Source organism: Cygnus atratus, chromosome 27 (genome assembly GCF_013377495.2).
Source record: "Cygnus atratus isolate AKBS03 ecotype Queensland, Australia chromosome 27, CAtr_DNAZoo_HiC_assembly, whole genome shotgun sequence".
In the NCBI taxonomy this organism is placed as follows: domain Eukaryota; kingdom Metazoa; phylum Chordata; class Aves; order Anseriformes; family Anatidae; genus Cygnus; species Cygnus atratus.
Window position 1 is genome coordinate 697,661 of NC_066388.1, and position 19,170 is coordinate 716,830.

Consider the following 19,170-nt stretch of genomic DNA (forward strand, 5'->3'; position numbering starts at 1 on the left):
CAAGGACTGAGTGATTTCACTTTCTTTCCTCTGCTGAAGTGTGACTTACACACACCACCTCTTGCGAGACAAATTCCAGACCGTGGCTGGATCCTGCTCGAAGGGAATCCAAACCTTTATTTCGACATCCACGCCAATGAAATAGAGAAACGAATGTGGTAACGGGGAGAAACGAGCTCTTTGGTAACTCCTTGGAGAGCACTGGCACTGCACGGCCTTGGCCTGGCCGTGGAGCCGAACCTGGGAGGGCAGAAGCGAGAAGCAGCAGGGAGAGGCGGCCACGCTGAAGTGTGAAGCCAGAGGGGCTGCTGCGTCCTGCACCGGGGGCAGCCTTCGTTAGGGCCGGCTCCGCTCCCTTCCAGCAGACACGGTTGTTTTCTCCACTCCGTAATGCCCCGGGCAGGAAGGGAAGAGGCAGCAGAGGCTGTTCTTCATCGTCCTGCCCTCCCACCTGCATCGCTCGTGCTCTCCTTCCAAGCTTTCCTCCCTGCGGGAGGGCAGGGCTCTGCTGCAGCCCTTGCCTGAAGCAGCGTGCGGGACGGTGCCGCCCGCCCGCTGCGAGCACGGCAGCTCGGCCTGCTCCGCCAGCTCGCCCGGTGGCTCACCCATGTGTCCTCAATTGCCAGGAAAGCTCCGTGGGCTGTGCTGGGGAGGGATTTCCAAAAACTTCTGACCTTTGCTCAGGGGATCTGCTCTTCCTACAGCTATCCACCTTGACGCACAATAGCGTACTTGAGCTGCTGACGATGACTGAAGGCGAGCAAGCTGCTGCAGAGCATCAACAAGGAGCAGCCTTTGGGGCTGTCGGTGATGTGCAACCACTTCTTGGAGGCACACCCCCATCCTCCCTGCTGCAGAGCACTTCTGTGTCAGCCTCCCACCTCGCTACCTTGCAGGCTGTGCCTCTCGGTCCAAGTTCTGCCGTGAATCTCACTGTTAGGGCAGGGTGGGAAGGGAGCTCGCCTCTGTGCAGCCTCTGGTTGGCCACCTCTGATCTAATAACTCCGGGACGCCGGGTGACGATGTTGTTGCCCCTGTTCCCTTTCAGAAAACTATAAATAAAGTTACTGCTGTATCAAGCTAATTCAGCGAGCCTGCAGCAGGCTCTTGGGAAAGACTTTGGGACATTAGAGGCAGCGTTTAACAAGACTTTCAGCCATAAGATGAAACGATAAGGGTAATGACACCGCAGTGCTGCTCTTCGTTCCTCTGGGGGTTGTGCGGAAATCATCCCTACCACAAATAATCTGACAAAAAGAATCACCCACCAAAAGCACAGATTAATGCCTGGAGAAGCTGCAGACACTGCTGCCTTTAGCAGGGAAGAAGGGGGGCATTCACTGGGGCTGGGCCCTTGCTTTCTGCATGCAGCCCCCAGCCAGCACCCCGTCCTCGGTACCACCACAGGGCATCACTCCGCTGATCGTGGTCTGCGTTCTCTCCCCGCAGAGCCACCGATCCTCCCAGTTCACAGTGAAGCACAGATGGCTTGGCCTGGCTGCCCTCTGCCTGACAAGAGGACGGAACAAAATAGCCGTCAGGCATTTACCAGTCCCAGGACATTCAGCTTTTTCCTGGCTTACCTCCGACCGGGCCATTTTTGTGGGCTGACCACCACATGTGATCCCAGACGCATCCAAAGAGCTGCAAAGGTCAGTCCCGTGCGCGCAGCCCGCTCCGTCACTGACGTGGCATCTACCGGGCTCCTTGGGGACAGCAGCTGGCCGCCAGCCTGCGGAGCACAAGGCTGGGGCTCCTGGCTTCAGGCAGGCTGAGTTCCCTTCCAGATCCCTTCCGAAACACGGCCACCACCCCTGGAGCCTCTGCTTGGGAGCGGATGGGGGCCCCCTAACCCCAACACCCCCCTAAACAAGCACCCTCGGTGCTGCTGATGAGCTGCGTTCATCCCTAACCTTCAGCTGCTGAGACAACCCGACTGGTATTTTGGTCGTGGGCAGGTCTCAGTTACGCAATCGTGCACACGACTTCCCTTTAAAAGAAGAGACTCTAAGAGATCTTAATTACAAAACAACATTTAAAAGTTGTCAGGGTTTATTATCTCGTTACACGCAGTAATGATTCACGTAACGTGGTGTAACCGGAAGGTTAGTGGTAGGCTGAGCTCTTCCCTTCCCTCCGTACCGAACAGTGCCACGGAGCAGGGGGTTTGCAGTGGAATACAGAACTCGCAGTACGTGAAAGGACGTTACGATTAAAAAGTGGATTTTTACCCGAGTGACCTGAAAAGCATTCCTATGCATCCCTCTGTCCAGGGCTGCCCTGCCACGACACTTCTTCTGACCGTGCCCGTGTTTTCCAGCTGCAGAACTCAGAGGGCTCCAGGTTGTGTTCCCGCAGCCACACAAGACATCACGGAACAGCTCTGCACGACAGAAGTAACGGCGTGACGCGACGTTCGCTTGTGCTGCTGTGCTGACCGGGCTGCCAGCAGGGTCATGTTCTGCAGCACGGCGCTGTGGCTGCTTGAGTGCACTAAAAACAAGCAGAACCCCCGACGACACGCAGCAGCTTTTATGGCAAGGAATCTGAAGCTGAAAATACACGCAGTGATTGACAAGCCCAGGGTCTCGGTTCACGGCTGCACGTTGCAATGCCTTTGTGCCAAAATCTGACAGGTATTCCAGCTGTCTCCAGAGCTGTGGCTCCAGGAGGTACCTATGGACTGGGCCTGGCTTGGGGAACTTCGTGCAGCGATTTTCTTCTTGTTAAGAGGATGCAGACCCGCCAGGGTCCTGTGCAGTGGTAAGTACCCCAGGTGGTGCTGCTTTTCCAAAGCCTGGAACAAACAATTTATTTTGCTGTTTCCATCTTCTCTTAATTTGTCCATTGCCAAGTTATCTAGCGGGGCTGGGCTTTTCTGTGGTTTTGTTTTGTTTTTTAAATCAGGGCTTATTGCTTTTCATTGTCAATAGTGCTTAGCAGAAAGAGCTGACATTTAGCAGAACTAAAACTCTTTGGAACCTCAACAACGGGCTGCGTGTTGTGGCTGACAGGCTTTCACAATCCCTTTCTTTCCAGTATTTCCAGAATGGCCTGAATTCTGTGGACAGCTTCTTTCCTGGCCTGCCGAACGCTGTCCTGGCCACCAGTCTCAATGGAATCCAGTTCTAACAGCAGCTTGGTCAACATCTCCTCCAGAAGCCGGTAGGATTTATCTGTCTTTTTCCCTACAAACTCATCCACCTCTTGTTCCAGCTGTACAGCCGCCCTGGTAACGTGCAGGATTCTCTGAATCTCTGGCTGGGTGGCTGCAGCGTTCACTGCAGCCTGGTCACCGGCTCTGAAGCCTGCCTCCTGGTTCCCAGCCGAAAGCTTCCGAGTCGCAGTGTCGTACATCTGGGGCTGTGCGCTGTACTGCACCTTGGGGTTTGCGAGGGATGGCTTGGCGCTGAGTGGAGGGGGTGCCTTGTGGTCAGTCGTTGTCCCACACTGCTGGTGATTGACATCGGAGCAGTAGTTGTGTTGGTTTGCACTTGGCTCGGGTTTGTCATAAGCAGTTTCCTACAACCAGAGGGGGGGAATAAATAAATTTAAGAAAATCTTTAAGCGTATTTCCCTTAATGCCAAGTTTTTGGTTTCTCACCTTGTTCTAGAAAGGCAGGCAAGCGTGCCCGAGGGGGTGGAAGCAGGCCCGCTGCGACTGCTGTGAGGCGAGCCCGCCTAGGGCAGGGCAGAACCGCGGGGCGTTACTGGGGGCCTGGGCAGCGTCACACTGCCACACACCACACCACGCCACGCCACGTCCCAGCAGCCTGGCACCCCGGGTCCTGCCGTGCACGCCGCCTGCCACCAGCACGAGTCCCATAAAGGAGCACGGGGACCATGGTCCAGCCCCCGACCCGCACAGAGCAGGTCCCCTGGCAAGAGGAAGGCACGCGCCCAGCAGGAACGGGGTGAGTCACCGAGCTCTCGTTACACCCAGAGAGGGGAAACGCTGAACAGATGTCAGCAAGGTCCCACCTGGGCATACCAGAGAAGATTCTTCTCTCCAGGTAGCGCAGCGCTGAACTGTTCCCAAACACCAGCAGCCCCGATCCCCCACAGGGCTGCTGCTGCACGTGCCAGCCTCTGGGAAGTCACTTCACTCTTGGTCAAACCCAGAGCAAGCAGAGATGACAGACCCCACCAGATGCGTCATTTCCGTGTATTTTCTGCTCGAAAGATTTCTTAGCCGAGGATGACTGTGCCCCCCACCCCCAAGAAGAACACTTGCAGAGGAACACTGGAGCCTGCAGACTGACCCAGAGGGTAGCCCCCACTCTTCGCCGGCTGTTAGCTGCGTCTGACACCGTTAGCTGCGCCAGAGGGAAGCGTGAGATGAGATCTGACCCATTTCGAGACCTGCCCCCAGAGACCTGCTATCTTCAGTACTTTCTGGAATTACAGCCCTGGACTTTGATACACAAACAGGAGATGGTGCCGGCAGCACTCCGGAGAGCTGCTGCTTTGTTTCCACCTTTGCTTCTACACAGAAGCCAGCTGTGCTTGGAGAAAGGCTCATCCCGGGAGACAGGGGCAGGTTTTGGGGCAGGCAGCAGGATCTGAGGGGTCCGACCCCAACCGGCACCCAGCGCAAGCGGAGCGATCGAAGCATCACCCGTACCTTGGAGTCCCGGGCGGGGGGGTGGGACGCGGCCCCGCTGCCGCTCCAGGCAGGGTGCGGGTCGGTGACAAAGGGGCTCCCGTGCGCCGAGGCCGCGGGCCAGGCGTACCGCGGCTGCACCCCGTAGACGGCGGAGGGAGCCCAGGCGTCGTCCTGGGGCCTGGGCTGCGGCCCCTGCGGGGCGGCCCCGAGGTGGTTGTCTCCGTACGGGTACTGCGGGACGGGCATCCCCGGGGTCTGCAGGAGGAGGGGGACAGGCGTTACCCCGAGTCGCTCCCGCTGCCAGCAGCCACGTCCTCAGCCCCACCGCACCTCTGGGGAGCCGCAGCGTCGGGATTGCCGCCTGCTTTCTGCTCTACAGCCCATAGGCGTGGGGTGAGTGGAGGAAGGGGGGGTTACAGGTACTTACAGGGACGAGCGGGGCAAGCTGTTGAGGACATAAAAGCCATTTAGGACCCAAAGTCCCATCAGAGGGGGCGCTGGGGGCCTTCCCTCCCCTCCGCTGGGGCCCCCCAAGACTTCTCGCCCACCACGCACGACCCAAGCACTCGAAGCCGCGGTCAGGGCTGCGCTCTTACCTGCGGGGGGGAGTACCCGGGGACCTGCTGCCGCCGGAGCGAGGACCCTTCCAGGCAGTCCGGCGTGCCGTAGCCCCAGGGAGGAGCAGGTGACGGAGGCCGGTACGTGCCCGTGGTCTCCGCGGGGTAGGGGCTCCGGGGGGGCCCGGAGGAGTAGTAACCTCGAGTCTGCGGCAGGCCGGTGCAGTGCGGGGCGGCCGGAGGGTACGGGGCGCTGTAGGCTCCGTTCGTGTAGGGAGAATCCATGCCCTGGGAAGGAGGAAAGGGGAGAAGCAGAGCAAAGCTTGGCTGAAGCGCAGCAAGGAGCTGCCAGGAGGCTCAGCTAAGGCAGGTTAGTCCGCGACTGAAACCGGTGGGTGAAAAACACTCCAGGAAAGTTCGTTTCCTCTCCCAGTCCGCAAACAGAAACGCCGTGAGACGACTAGATCTACCAGTTCCTGAGCCTGAGGAGCAGGGCACGCGGGTGGTGGGGCTGCAGTCACCGCTGCGCCCGCGGGAAGTCCGCTGTGTGGATTTCGGTACCAGGGGGCTGCGTGCCCGCAGCGTTCGCCGTAACTCATCGGGGCACTTGCCAGCCGTCGGCGTGTGCCCAGCGCGAGCTGCCGCCTAAGCAGGGACAGCCGGCCGGCGGGGGCTCGGGAGCTCCCTGGCGGCTCCCTGGCGGCCCCGGGGCGAAAACGTTCTGCCTGCGAGCTGTTCCGCGGAGGAGCGGTTGTGTCACCTGCTCCCGCCGGGATGCAAGAGCTGGCTCAGGCCCCCCCGTCCCGCGGGACCAGAACAAACCGCAGCCTTTGGAAAAGGAAACAGCCCCTCCGGACAGAGGACAGCCTTCCTCCTCGCGCGCTACGTCCGCAACGGCCCCGAAAACGACAGGCTCGATGCGAACCGGACCCCAGCGAAGTCACGGCGCCGGGGCGCGAGGGGCCCTGCCGGCCGCCCTCCGTGGCCGCCCTGTGCCGGGGACGGGGCCCCGCAGCCCCGGCTCCTGCCCCGAGCGGCTCCCGGCCCGGGGCCGCTGTGCCGAGCCCCGAGGGGGCCCGGCGGGGGGGGTCCCCGGTCCCCACCGGCACCGGGCAGCGCCGGCTCCCCGTGCCCGGCCCCTACCGGCCGGCACCGGGCACCGGGGGGGCCGCGCGTCCCCGCTGCTCCCGGCGCTGAAACACCCCCGGGGGGCTCCACCCGGAGCCGGCTACGGGGCGGAACCGGGCCGCGGCGGCTCCGGGCCGCCGGTGGGACGGGAGCGCGGGGCTCGGCCAGGCGGGCCCGGGGAGCGGAGCCGCAGGGGAGGTCGTAACGGAGGCACGGCGGGAGCCTCGGGACCCGGGCAGCGGGGCACGGCCCGGTACCGGGGGGCACGGCCCGGAAAGGCCCAGATTCCCCACGGGATGTACTGGAGGCGGCGGGTGGCTCCTCCTGCGCGGAGCTGACCCCGGCCGTGCCCCGTTCCGCCCCGTTCCTCCCCGGGACAGCCGCCGTGAGCTCGGCCCGGTGGCGCTGAGCCCCGCGGGGACCCCCAGCAGCACCGCAGCGGGGCCGGGGGCGGCCGTGGGGGCCCGTGCGTGCCGTGCCCCCGGGGCGGGTCCCGGGTCCCGCGGGGCCGTTGGGGCTGGCGCCGCCCCGGCACCGAGCACCGGCGGCGGGCACCGGGGACGGCGGGCACCGGGACGGGACCCCCCGCCCCCCCCGCCCCGGGACCCCCCGCCCCGCCCCGCCCCCCGGCCCCCGGCCCGGCCCCGCCCCCCCGGTACCGGCCCCGCCCCCCCCCGTACCTGCCCCGCCGGCGGCCCCGGGGCCCAGGGCGCGGCGCTACCGCGGGGCTCCATGGCCGCCGCCCGGCCCCGCCCCGCCCCGCGGCTCAGCCAATGGGCGGCGGCGCCCCCGCGGCTCAGCCAATGGGCGGCCTCCCCGCGCGCACGGCCGGCGCGGCTCTCTTAAAGGCGCAGCGCCCCGGCTCGGCGCCGTCCCCCCCCCCCCCCTCCCCGCCGCGGGGCGGTTCCGGGGCGGTCCCCTCGGCGCATGGCGGCGCTTCCGCTCGGCGCGGCGGCACCGGCACCATGAACTACATGCCGGGCACGGCCAGCCTCATCCAGGACATCGACAGTGAGTGCCGCCCGGGAGCGGGCACCGGGCAGGGAGGGCCCCGGTACCCCCACCGGTACCCCCCCCCGGTACCCCCCGGTGCCCCCGTCCCCGGGTGGCTGCCCCCCTTCCCCCGTAGGCACCGCGCCCCGTGGGGGCGGCCGGGTCCCTGCCCCCATCCCCATCCCCCGGGGGGGGTCCCGGCACCGGGCACCGACCCCCGCCGTGCCCGTGCCCGTGCCCGTGCCCGGCCCCACCTCCGGTGCCGCGGCGCCGCCTGACGCCCGTTTCCCGCAGAGAAGCACCTGGTGCTGCTGCGCGACGGCCGGACGCTGATCGGGTTCCTGCGCAGCATCGACCAGTTCGGTACGGGGGGGGGCTCGGGGGGGGCCGTGTCGGTCACCGGGGGGGGGGGGGGGGGGGGGCGGGGGACACCCGGTTTCGTCGTCCCCGGGTTCACCGCTCCCGGACCCGGCCGGGGCTGCCCGCCGCAGGGTCGCCCCTTCCTTCCCTGCCAGCCTGCGCAACCCCCGGCTGCTGCGGCCCGGGGCTTTGGGGGGCTCCCCGTAAAGCTGGGCGGCTTCCGTTATCCCTGCCCTCGGTGGCCGTGCCCGCGGGCAAACACCCCGGGCCTTGCCCCAGAGCCTGCGGCACCGGGGACGCCCCCGTCCTCCCCCGGCACCTGGGCAGAGGCCGCTCCCGTGGCACGATCCGGCCGCGGAGCCCGGAGGGTTCGCTGCCCGGGGTTGCTCTTTCCAGCCGTGAGACGCGCTGAGAGGTGGGTTTCTGTCTCTTAATCGCTGCAGCAAACCTGGTGCTGCACCAGACCGTGGAGCGTATCCACGTGGGCAAGAAGTATGGGGACATCCCCCGAGGCATCTTCGTCGTGAGAGGCGAGAACGTCGTCCTGCTGGGGGAAATAGTAAGTAATAAGTAAGTGATGCCTTCTGCCTGGCCTCCTGCTGCTGCTGGCCGGGGGCAGCAGCTCCGGGACCAAATCCCGGGCGGTGTTTGTGGCTGAAACGATTCCACGGCCAAGCAGCATCCACGTGCTGCCGCGGTGCCTCTGCCCCCAGTGCAGCCGCAGCTGTGGGACGGTGCCCGGGGTGCTGGAGAGGGGCTCGGTGTGAGCTGTCCCTGGGGCTGCAGCGTGTCTGGGGCGACTTGTGGGGTGACAAGGGGAGGGTGGAGGTGTGGGGAGGCCCTGGCCTGCACGTGGCATTGCGCCTGGCCGCAGCGGTCACCTCCCTGCTGGCTCTGAACTGAGGGGAGCCCCGAGAGGTGCTGGGGGGAGCTGGCTGCTGCCACGTCTGGTGTCAGTTTGTCCGTCTGTGCTGTGCTCGGCTGCTCCCCGGGAGCCTGCCCCGAAATGCCTGTTTCCAGGTGTCCCCCAGCTGCGGGCACTTGGTGTCACTGGGGGTGGTTCCCTGCATGCCCCCACCGTGGCGGTGCCTCCAGCACCTGCTTGGCATCGTCTCTGCCTTCGGACCTGCCGAGGACACGTGGGCAGGGGCTGCCCCAACTTCACCCCCTCCAGGCACGCCAGGGGCTCGCATGGAGGTGACTTTGCCCTGTGCATCAAATTGGTGGTCGGGAGCCAGCAGGGGACTGAGTGGGACCCACCACGGAGCCCACCCTGGGCTCCAGGGACTTGGGCACGAGATGGAGCAAGCTGTCCTTGGTGCAGCAGCACCCATGCTCCCGGGAGCGCAGAGCCCAGTGCCCGCAGGAAGCGCTCGGCGTCACCGAAGCCACAAGGAGCGGTCGGTGTCCGGGTCCTTGCCGGCGGTGCCAACCCCGCTGTTTGTGTTGCAGGACCTGGAGAAGGAGAGCGACACGCCGCTGCAGCAGGTCTCCATTGAGGAGATCCTGGAGGAGCAGCGGCTGGAGCTGCAGGCCAAGCAGGAGTCGGAGAAGCTGAAGGTGCAGGCGCTGAAGGAGCGGGGCCTCTCGGTCCCACGGGCGGACACCCTGGATGAGTACTAGCGGTGCTGCCACGGACACGTCCCCCACAGCGGGGCTGGGGTGCCGTCTGCCCACGTGCTGACGGAGCTCCCCGGGAAGGCTGCCTTTATCTCACAATTGTGTTTTCTGTGGCGCAGACAACTAAAAAAATCATGGTTTCGGTTCCTCCGTGTGGAAAAGGAGGAGCAATGGCGTTGGGCTGCCCATTGAGGTAACGAATGCTCTGGTGAGCAAGAGAGTTTTTGTTCCAAGGCAAATCCCTTGGGTCTTTTTGTTTGCTTTTTCCTCATGTGACTCTGGGCAAGAGTTCCCCTTGACATGTAAATAAATCCTTGATCTCAACAGCAGCGGTTTGGGCTGTGCTTGGGCGTTGGTGCGTTCCTCGATTTTTTTGGATGCTGGCACATGGGACCTGCCCTGTGCTGACCTTGAGCGGGGTCCCCACCCTGCAGGGTGCCGGGGCAGCGAGGGGACCCCCGCTCCTGGTGCGTTGGAAGCTCCAGCTGAGAACCCTGGGGGCAGCAGCCCCACACCCTGAGGGCTCTGCCCCTGTTCCCCAGGTGCGGCTCCTTCCCAGCAGCTGCCGTTAATTCCCTGCTAATGGCAGAGCTGCCTCACCTGGGCTGCCCCCGCCCCCCAGCACCATCCCAGCACCATCAGTCCCTCTTCCTCCCGAGGTATCTCCAAAATTCGGTGCCTTGGTGAAGCTGGCACGGCTCGGGCAGGTAGGAGACGTGCGGGTCGAGCTGAGTCGGGCGCTTGTGGGTGCCTGGGGGTAAGGCAGCGCCCTCCCCAGGGCGGGTGGCAGCCGCAGGTTTTGGGCAGCAGCCGGGCGCTTTGCTCTGTGCCGGCAGGGAGAAGCAAAGCTGGGGGCGAGGGCAGCTGGTTCGGGTTCGCTCCCCTGCGAGGCTGAAATGCTCTGTGGGGAAATGCCTGAGAGCTGTTGGGGAGGGGGGGGGGGAACCTGGGGGAGCAGATTTCTCCTAAACCAGCCAATTCCTTCCCCAGGGGGGTGAGCGCTGGCACAAGCGGGTCTGGCTGGAAAAGCAAACGGCCCCCACCGACGGGGCCCGGGCCGGCCCTTCCCGGGCAGGCCCCCCAGAGGCCGTTCGCACCCCGCGGGGCTGGGGCCAAGGCCGGGGCCGTGCTCCGAGGGCTGCGGGGGGAGCCGCGGGAGCTCGGCCCGAGGAAAGGCGCAAACGCGGAAACGCGAGGGCCGGATGAAAAGAAAACAAAACCGGAGGCGGCGTGCGGCTGCCGGGGCTCCCGGAGCTCCGCTCGGGGACGGGACGGGACCGGCCCGGGGGGGGGGGCGCGTTGGGCTCCGTTGCAGCGGCCCCGGCCCCGCCGTTCGGTGCTGCGGCTGCCGGGGGAGGGTCGCCGTGCCCGGGGGGGGGGGCTTTGGGGCGGGGGCGGGCGAGGGCAGCGGCAGCCCCCGAGGGGGTCCCCGGGCTGCGGCGGGGCCCCGGTGCCGGGGGGTCCCCGGGGGGGCGGTGCTGCCCTTACATAAGGCGTGACGCCAAGGGGCGGCCCGTGACGTCACGGCCGTGACGCAGCCCGGGGGCGGTGGGAGGCGCCCGGCCCGCCCCGTGCCGCCGGGGCCGGGGCTGGAGCTCGGGGGCTCCGCCGCCCCCCGCCGCGCCATGGAGCTGGAGAACATCGTGGCCAACACCGTGCTGCTGAAGGCCCGCGAAGGTAGCGCGGGAAGGGCCCGGCCCCCCCCGGTCCCCGTCCCGGCCCCCCCGGGTCCCCCCCGCCCCGCCCCGGTCCGGCCCCTTTGCTCCGCTCCGGGCGGGGGGAGGCGGCGGCGGGGCCGGGGGCGCGTCCCGGTGCCCCCGGGCGGGGCGGCGGCGGGGGGAGCCGTGGGGCGCGTCCGTGTGTCCGGCCGTGTGTGTCCGTGTGTCCGGCCGTCCGTCTGCCGGCCCGGCAGCTCCCGGGGCAGGGGCTCTTGGAGCGCTCCGGTGCCCCCGCCGCTTCTTCCCGGGCTCCCCCCGGGCTCGGGGCGGCCGGGGCCGCTCCGTCCGTCCGTCGGTGGGTCCGGGCCGCCAGGGCGCGCCTGGCGCCGGGAGCAGCGCAGGCGGCGGCGGGTGCCCGAACCCCCCGGGGCGGGGGAACTGCGCGGCCCCCGGCCGCTTTGGGGTCCCTTTGGGGGGCGGCCCCAAACCCGGGGGGCGAGGGCCGGGGCCGGGCCGTTCCGTACCGTGCCGTACCGGGCTGGGTTGTGCCGTGCCGTGCCGGGCTCGGCCCCCGGGGCGCACGAGCGCCGCCGCCCTGGCTCGGCGCAGCCCGGTCCCGTCGGGTCGCGGGGGGGGGGACCGGGGGCTGCGCTCGGCGAGGCGGCGCCAGCGGCCCTGGGGGGCGGCTGCGAGCGGGGCTCGGCCCCTCGGGAGCGCCCCGGGTTCACGTCGGGGAAAACGGCGGTGAAAGGCGCCGGGAGGCGGCTCCAGCGCCGGGCCGGGCGCTCCCACGGTGCTCGGGGGGGGCTGAGCCGCTGGAGGGGGAAATGGGGCCCGTGCGCCCCGGGGGCTGGAAGGTGCCGGGGACCCCTTGCCCCGCGCCTCCCCACGCCCCAGCGGATTTCATCCCGGCAGCGGTCACCCGATGGAATCGCTCCGTCCCCCGGGTGGGCGCTGCTGGGGAGGGGGCTCGGCGGGCTGGGGGCTGCAAACGGGCACGGGGACCAGCAGCGGGGTGGGCTGCGGCCCTGGGGGCATCTCCGCACCTCCAATGGGACAGTGGATGGGGACGGCTGGACCTGCCCTGGCCCCGCCGTGCTGTAGGTTTGGGTTGGCCTCATGGCCCTCCTGCCACCGAGCAGAGCCGAAGTCCCCGGAGGCTCCCAACACCAGGAGGAGTTGCTCTGAACCGCAGGCTTGGCCGCCCGCGGAAGTGCCCGGGGTAAATAACTGAGGAGTTTGTAAGCAGCGAGGAGATAACAGAGCAGTGAGTAACTCTTTATGGCTCGCCCCGAGCCGGCGACGTCCTGCGTGCGGAGTCCCTTGGAGGGGGAGGTCGGTGCCACTGCCGAAACGCAGAGGAGCAGCGACGCGGGAGGCTGGGGCCGAGCCGTGTGCTCCTGGGGGGTGCCGGGCAGCGGGGTGCCCATGGTGGGACCCCGAGCCCCTGGGGCTGCTCTGGCAGGGGCCGAGAGCTTCAGGACCACGAGCGCGGGGCCGGTTGGGGCTTTCCCTGCCGGCAGCTTTGTTGGTGTAACACACCTCCCCGTGCGTATGCCTCGCCATGTGGTACGTGGGCTCCTTTCCGCAGGGGAACAGTTTTATTTTGCTTTCAACAGCTTTTCAGATTGCAGAGGTCAGCTTGGCAGCAGGGAGGCTCCTTGTGGGGTTTCTCATGTGCCCGGCGCTGATTTCTCCTCTTATCTCCACTGCCAGCCGAGGAGGTGCCTGTGCAGCACTGGGGCCGGGCACCTCCACCCTGGGACGTCCCCGTTGAGCGGGATGTGCGGTGTACCCAGGGCCACCTCGCCACCTGCCTGGCTGCTCCCCGCTGGATCCAGAGGCATGCAGGGCCGATTGCAGCCCCTTTGGGCTGCTTGCCCTGGTGGGAATTGGGGTGGCTCTGCCCCGGTGCCGTTCTGTTGCTGTGGCTGCGGTTCTGTTGGACGTGGGGCTCTCCACGTGCGCCCTGGCCGTGGCGTGCCCGGCACACTGCGCGTGTCCCCTTCCTGAGGCCACCCGGCTGGACACAGTCTGGTGTGCACACCGGCAGGGCAGGTGTGCACCGTGCAGCCTTTCCCATTCCAAATACACCCAAAACACGTGGAATAACGTAACTATTACGAGACAAGGCATCCACGTTCTGCCCAGGGCTTATGGCGTTTGTCTCCCCTCCTGGCCCTGGCTTCTCCCCACGAGCGCTGGCTCGGTTTGGGGCCGCAGGAGCTGCGCTGGCACCGCAGAGCCCGCGGGGATGCGCTGGGTGCGCGGCGTCGGCTGCCTGCTTCCCGCTAGCTGACGCGGGGCGATTCCTGCCGGAGGAAGCGCGCTGATTATGGCAGGAAGCTCTGCCCGGCCGCCTCCCCGGGGCCGCCGAAATGCCGGAGCCCAGCGCAGCGGCGTCCCGCGGGCTCGCCTCGGCGTCACCGGGGCGGGCGGCGCTGGCCGGCCACCAGCTCGGAGCCGTGCTGATGTCAGGTCCCTGCAGGGATGACTTCACGCGCCAAGTATCTGCCCGGGAGGAGCGGCTGCAGCGGGGCCGTGCCGTTGCCCCCTCCTCGTCCCCGTCTCCATCGGGGACAGAGCGTGATCTGGCCGGGCGCTCGCAGGCCCCGCGCGCAGACCAGTCGGCGCGGTGGGGAGAGAAGGAAACCAGATGTTTACGGGAGGGAGCCCGCGCGGGACGCGGCATTGTTCAGGGAGGAAGCCTGCGCCCCTCCGGACCCTGCCCGCCCCACCGAGGTGGGCACGGGGCCCCAAACTGGGCAGGGGCCAGGAACAGGACTGGGGTTCTCTGCTGCGGTTGGAGCCCTCTCCGTGTCCCCGGTAGAGCCCGAAGTTTTGTTTTTCTGCGTGACTTTAGATAGTGCGCGGCTTTTGCTAAGTGCGAGAGCAACAGGGCTTCGTGTCCCCTGAGTCTCCAGGGCGCAGCAGCAGCAGGACGGAGGGAAGACCCCAAAATGGTGCCCGTGCCCCCCAGCATCACCTCCTCTCCCTCTCCCATCCATCCGCAGGTGGTGGCGGCAAGCGGAAAGGCCGGAGCAAGAAGTGGAGGGAGATCCTGCGGTTCCCGCACATCAGCCAGTGCAACGAGCTGCGGCGAGGCCTGGGTGAGCTCCCGGGGGAGCGGGCGCGCTGGGGCTGGCTGCTCCCGGGGCTCGGCACAAAGCTGTCCCCGTGAGGGCGAGGCAATGGGGTGGGTGTCCCCAAAAGCAGCGGCACAACGCTGGGTCGCAACTGTGCCGGATGAGGTGGGGCACGGTGCGAGGTCAGGGAGCGGCGCTGGCACCGTGTGGTCGTGGCACGTCCCCGCCGTCCCTTGCAGAGCCGAACTACGGCAGCCTGTGCGAGAAGCAGCCCATCGGGCGGCTGCTCTTCCGACAGTTCTGCGAGACGCGGCCGGAGCTCCTGCGCTGCATTCGCTTCCTGGACGCTGCGGTAAGGGGCCCGCGGGAGGGGACCTGGGGACACTGCAGGGCTGGAAGCGATGCCAGGAGGAGACTTTAGGTGCTGGTGAATCAGAAAGAGGAGCCTCACCAAACGAGCTGTGATCCCCATTAGTGGGCTGTTTGTGCGGGCGGTGGGCGCGTGCAGTGGGGTCGCTTGTCCCAGGGTTGGCAGGACCGGGGCGCTGGGGTCTCGGCTCGGCAAGGCCGTACCTGATGCTGCCCATCCCCAATGCCCTCCTCCCCAGGCGGACTACGAGCTGGCCCCGGATGAGAAGCGCAAGGAGATGGGCGAGGAGATCATCTTCAGGTTCCTGCGGCAGGAGGTGAGCCCGGGGGGTCCCCTGGCGTGGGATGGGCGAACAGGGGCCGGGAGCTGGGCCGCGTGCCCCCGCTGGCTGTGTGCCCGCCCACCCCAGCTCCGTCTGCTCCCCGCAGTCCCCCGATTACCTGCCCGAGATCAGCCAGGCCCACGTCAGCCAGTGCCTGGAGGAGCTGCAGAAAAGCCCCTGCAAAGAGCTCTTCAGCAGCTGCCTGCAGTGAGTCCCGGCCCCGCTGCGCCCTTCTGCCTCTGCCTTGGGGACCGGCCACGGGGTGGGCGTCCCTGCGGGGGCTGCTGAGCGTCCCTTGTGTCCCCGCAGCCCCCTGCGCCAGTACCTGAGCAGGGCGCCCTTCGCCGACTACCTGGACAGCATGTACTTCGACCGCTTCCTGCAGTGGAAGTACCTGGAGAGGTGGGCGGGGGGGAGGCCCAGGGGGGCGAGGGGCCGGTGCTGAGCGGGGCTGACGTGCGGGGCTGTGTTGCAGGCAGTCGGTCACCAAGGACACGTTTCGGCAGTACAGGATCCTGGGCAAAGGCGGCTTCGGAGAGGTACGGCCGCGGCGGGAGGAGGGCGCGGGGCCGGGTCCCCGGGGTGCTGACCCCGCGCCCTGCCCAGGTGTGCGCCTGCCAGGTGCGCGCCACGGGGAAGATGTACGCCTGCAAGAAGCTGGAGAAGAAACGGATCAAGAAGCGGAAAGGGGAGGCGATGGCCCTGAATGAGAAGCAGATCCTGGAGAAGGTCAACAGTCGCTTCGTGGTGAGTGCGGCGCCCCGGGGCGCGGGGCGGCTCGGCGGGGCCGGGGCTGACGGTGGCGCGCAGGTGAGCCTGGCGTACGCCTACGAGACCAAGGACGCGCTGTGCCTGGTGCTGACCATCATGAACGGCGGCGACCTCAAGTTCCACATCTACAACATGGGCAACCCCGGCTTCGAGGACGAGCGCGTGGTCTTCTACGCGGCCTGAGATCTGCTGCGGCCTCCAGCACCTGCACCAGGAGGGCATCGTGTACAGGTGGGGGCGGCGGGGGGGGGGGGGGGAACGCGGGGCCGGCTGGTCGGGGCTGCTCCGTGCTGAGCCATCTGTCCGTCCTGCAGGGACCTGAAGCCAGAGAACATCTTACTGGATGACGATGGTGAGGAGGAGACCCGCGGGGTCGGGCCCTGCCCGCGCTCCTGGCTTTGGGGCCGGGTCTCTGTGCGCCCCCGAGGAGGCAACTTGGGGGCCACTGGGTGTGTTTCTGGGGAGGGCGCATGGGGGCTCGGGGATGGGGCCCCCCAACCCCTCCCTGCCGCAGGCCACATCAGGATCTCCGACCTGGGGCTGGCGATCAAGATCCCCGAGGGCGAGACGATCCGGGGCCGCGTGGGCACCGTGGGCTACATGGGTGAGGTGTGGGGCCGTGGTGGGCGCTGGGGGGCCGGCGGCTGCACGCGGCTGCTGAGGGTGCGGGGCCGTGGCCGTGCCTTGCAGCCCCCGAGGTGATCAACAACGAGCGCTACGCCTTCAGCCCCGACTGGTGGGGCCTGGGCTGCCTGGTGTACGAGATGATCGCGGGGCAGTCGCCCTTCCGTGCCCGCAAGGAGCGGGTGAAGCGGGAGGAGGTGGAGAAGCGGGTGCAGGAGCAGCAGGAGCACTACTCCGACAAGTTCAGTGAGGACGCCAGGGCCATCTGCACGCTGGTGAGCTGGGGGCACGCTGGTCCCCGAGGGGCTGGGGGCTCTCCGCCGCCCCCCTGACCGCTCACCCCCCTCCCCAGCTCCTGGCCAAGGACCCCCAGCAGCGGCTGGGCTGCGGGGCGGACGGGGCCGCCGAGGTGAAGCGCCATCCCTTCTTCAGGACCATCAACTTCAAGCGCCTGGAGGCCGGCATCACGAAGCCCTCGTTCGTGCCGGATGTAAGGCGCAAGGCCGCGCAGGTGCCATGGAATGGGGGGGACGAGACCCCCAGCTGATGGCACTTTGGGCCCCCCAGCCCCGGGCCGTGTATTGCAAGGACGTGCTGGACATCGAGCAGTTCTCCACCGTGAAAGGCGTCAACCTGGACCAAGCCGACAACGATTTCTATGCCAAGTTTGCCACCGGCAGCGTCTCCATCCCCTGGCAGAACGAGGTGTGGGGGCGTCCTCATCGAACGGGGGCTCAGCTCCGGCTCCACGGCCCCGCTGAGCCCCGCTCTGCCCCCCCAGATGATCGAGACCGAGTGCTTCAAGGACCTCAACGTCTTCGGACCCAATGGGACCCGCTCCCCGGACCTTGGACTGGAGGCAGCTGCCCGAGCCCCCCAAGCGCAGCCTTCTGCAGCGCCTCTTCCGCCGCCACGTAAGCGCCGGGGTCCTGGGGCTGCCCCGCAGCTCTCCGTCCCCCTCGTCGCTCACCATCTGTCTGTCTGTCTGTCCCTCTGTCCCTCCAGCCAGCCGACTACACCATCGGTGCCAACGTGCCGTCCCCGCAGCCGGCAGCCACGAACTCGCACCTTCCCGCGGCCGGCGCCGCCTGCCAAGCCCAGAGCACGGCACCGGCACCGTCCTGACCCTGCTCCTCCGTCCCCGGGGAGCCGGGGCAGCCCCGAGCCCCCTCCTTGCCGTCTCAGGGCCATCTTGGACTGCAGTGGGTGCTGCCAGGGCCGGGGTCTCGTGGAGGCGAGGTGGGACAAAGGCCAGCAGGGGCTGGTGTGCGCGGTGGCGGAGGGGCGCAGGGGGGAAGCAGATCCTGTCCCAATCCCGATGTGACCCCACAGCTTCCCAGCCCCTCTCCCCAGCCCACCAGCTCCCCGTTTTGGGGGTCAGCACCTGCCGAGGGCACCCTGGGGGCTCCTCTCCCCCCACCCCAGGGCTGGGTTCGGGTGCTGTGACTGGCAGCACCCATTTTTGCTGTGTTTGAGCCCGGGCAGTGCCGGCGTTATCTTATCGCCAGCTCCGAGCGTGACCTCTGCGGGCGCGGGGGGGCCGCGGGTTTATCTGCGCTCTCCAAATAGAAACAAAGCAGCCTTGGGGCGGGGGGGCTGGGAGCACCCCGGGGTCCTGCACGGGCTGGGGACGTGGGGAGGGACCTGCCCGGGGGGGGCACAGCCTCGTTCCCCCCCCTTGCTTGAGCCACTGACGGCCGCCAGAATGTGAAATGGGCTCAGAAAAGGGAATTTTCCTGCGAGGGGCAGCAGCACGTGTAGGGGGGTGTGCTGGCAACGTGGGGCTGGGCCCCATGGCGCTGGGGGGCCAGGACCCCGTGCAGAGCCGAGCCCCCCAGCAGAGACGTCCTTTATTTTTGTATGGTGCGCGCGGCGGGGCCCTCGATCCCTTGCAGTGCTGTACGCCCCCTGGTTCCTGCGCGTTCGGTTTGGGTTTTGTACATTTGTAAACAGTTGTAAATATTTGTACGGTGAGTGCCTAGACGTGCGTTTTTAAGCTAAAAGCTGTGATCCGAGCCGTGTGGTGCCGTTGTGTGGTGGTGTCGGGGGGGAGCGAGCGAAGCCCCCTGTCCCTGGGGTGGGGGCACCCAGCTGGCTGCTCACGGGTGGCTGCCGTGCGGCTCAGCTCCACGAGTGCTTTGTCCCCTTTTTCCTGCACCCCACAGGGGTTTGGGGGGGATCTGGGTGCTTTTCCCAGTGCAGGATGTGTCCCTGCACCCCCGGTTCGCAGGGTCCGGCCCGGCATCGCTAGCCGGGGGCCCGGGCGGGTCGTGCTGTGGCTGGGGCCGCATCCTGCGCGGGCAGAGCAGCTCTGCTCCTCCTGCCCCGACGGAGGTAGGTGCTGGGGCACAGCAGGCACGAAGCCTGGCCCCGCTGCTCCCCTTCCCCACAGCATCCTGGGGGCTTTTCTGTCCCGATCCCCCTGGGGCGCAGGGGGGCTGCGGGTCCCTGTCCCCTCCTGCAGGTTCCACTGACCCACGGCACAGTGACACTGTGGGACCCCCAGGGGACGTCCGGAGGAGATGGTGACACGGCATCGGGGAGCTGGTGAGCAGCCCGGGGACATCCCCATTTTCCAGGCCCCCCCCCTCAAGGGCCCGCCGTGCCCTCCTGGCACAGCCGTGGGGGATCAGGCGCCCCGGAGCCGAAGGGGTGGCTCTGCCCGGGCTCTGTTTTGGCTCTTCTCAAAACAAGAGCGCGTCCTTGTGCCGAGGCCTTGTGTGCGGGAGCGGCTGCTCAGGCTGGGATAACAACAGCCCCTGCTGGCTCCCGGCATGGAGGGCTCCCTGCTGGTCCCCAGCTAAGGGGGCTGCTGCTCCCTAATGGTTCTGCCTCACGGTGCAGTGATTCGGGAGGGAGACGCATGGCTTCTGGCTTCCTCCCAGTCCCACCAGTGCCTCCATCCAGTTACACGAATGCAAAACGCCTCGCGTAGCGTGCGGTGGAAAGCGAATTTGTTCACTCCTGCGTGCAGGTGGTGACCGTGCTCCGCACGTGGTGATGGAGAGCAGCTGTCCCGGAGCAGCGGGGCTGTACCCAGTACAGGCAGGGGGACCAGTAGGGCCGACCACCCTG

The 19,170-nt window shown here is 67.3% G+C and overlaps 3 protein-coding genes across 4 annotated transcripts; 2 read left to right on the top strand and 1 right to left on the bottom strand.

Annotated features, from left to right (window-relative positions):
* Positions 1 to 2,020: 2,020 nt before the first annotated feature.
* Positions 2,021 to 7,041, bottom strand: BAG4 (BAG cochaperone 4). The gene is made up of 4 exons (XM_035562702.2): positions 6,972 to 7,041; positions 5,203 to 5,451; positions 4,625 to 4,861; positions 2,021 to 3,522 (listed from the first exon to the last, which is right to left on the bottom strand). Exons 1-4 carry the CDS (start codon positions 7,023 to 7,025, stop codon positions 3,019 to 3,021), a joined length of 1,044 nt encoding a protein of 347 aa, XP_035418595.1. The 5' UTR covers positions 7,026 to 7,041; the 3' UTR covers positions 2,021 to 3,018.
* Positions 7,042 to 7,153: 112 nt separating this feature from the next.
* On the top strand, positions 7,154 to 9,588 carry LSM1 (LSM1 homolog, mRNA degradation associated). Of its 2 annotated transcripts, none has more exons than XM_035562730.2 (4): positions 7,154 to 7,302; positions 7,579 to 7,647; positions 8,088 to 8,214; positions 9,097 to 9,588. In XM_035562730.2, the coding sequence occupies exons 1-4, from the start codon at positions 7,257 to 7,259 to the stop codon at positions 9,200 to 9,202; spliced, it is 348 nt and encodes a 115-aa protein (XP_035418623.1). In that variant the 5' UTR covers positions 7,154 to 7,256; the 3' UTR covers positions 9,203 to 9,588. The 2 variants fall into 2 exon arrangements, with proteins under 2 accessions (XP_035418623.1, XP_035418622.1); XM_035562729.2 differs by having other exon boundaries at positions 7,155 to 7,302; positions 8,088 to 8,203.
* A 1,236-nt stretch (positions 9,589 to 10,824) lies between these two features.
* On the top strand, positions 10,825 to 18,066 carry LOC118256121 (G protein-coupled receptor kinase 5-like). Its single transcript, XM_035562839.2, is given in 17 exon segments — positions 10,825 to 10,941; positions 13,937 to 14,032; positions 14,248 to 14,360; positions 14,617 to 14,694; positions 14,807 to 14,907; positions 15,010 to 15,102; positions 15,176 to 15,239; positions 15,307 to 15,447; positions 15,511 to 15,651; positions 15,653 to 15,702; positions 15,786 to 15,823; positions 15,986 to 16,075; positions 16,162 to 16,370; positions 16,448 to 16,585; positions 16,663 to 16,800; positions 16,877 to 17,009; positions 17,101 to 18,066. Coding segments are annotated over 17 exon segments (2,145 nt in total). The 5' UTR covers positions 10,825 to 10,889; the 3' UTR covers positions 17,571 to 18,066.
* Positions 18,067 to 19,170: the final 1,104 nt, after the last annotated feature.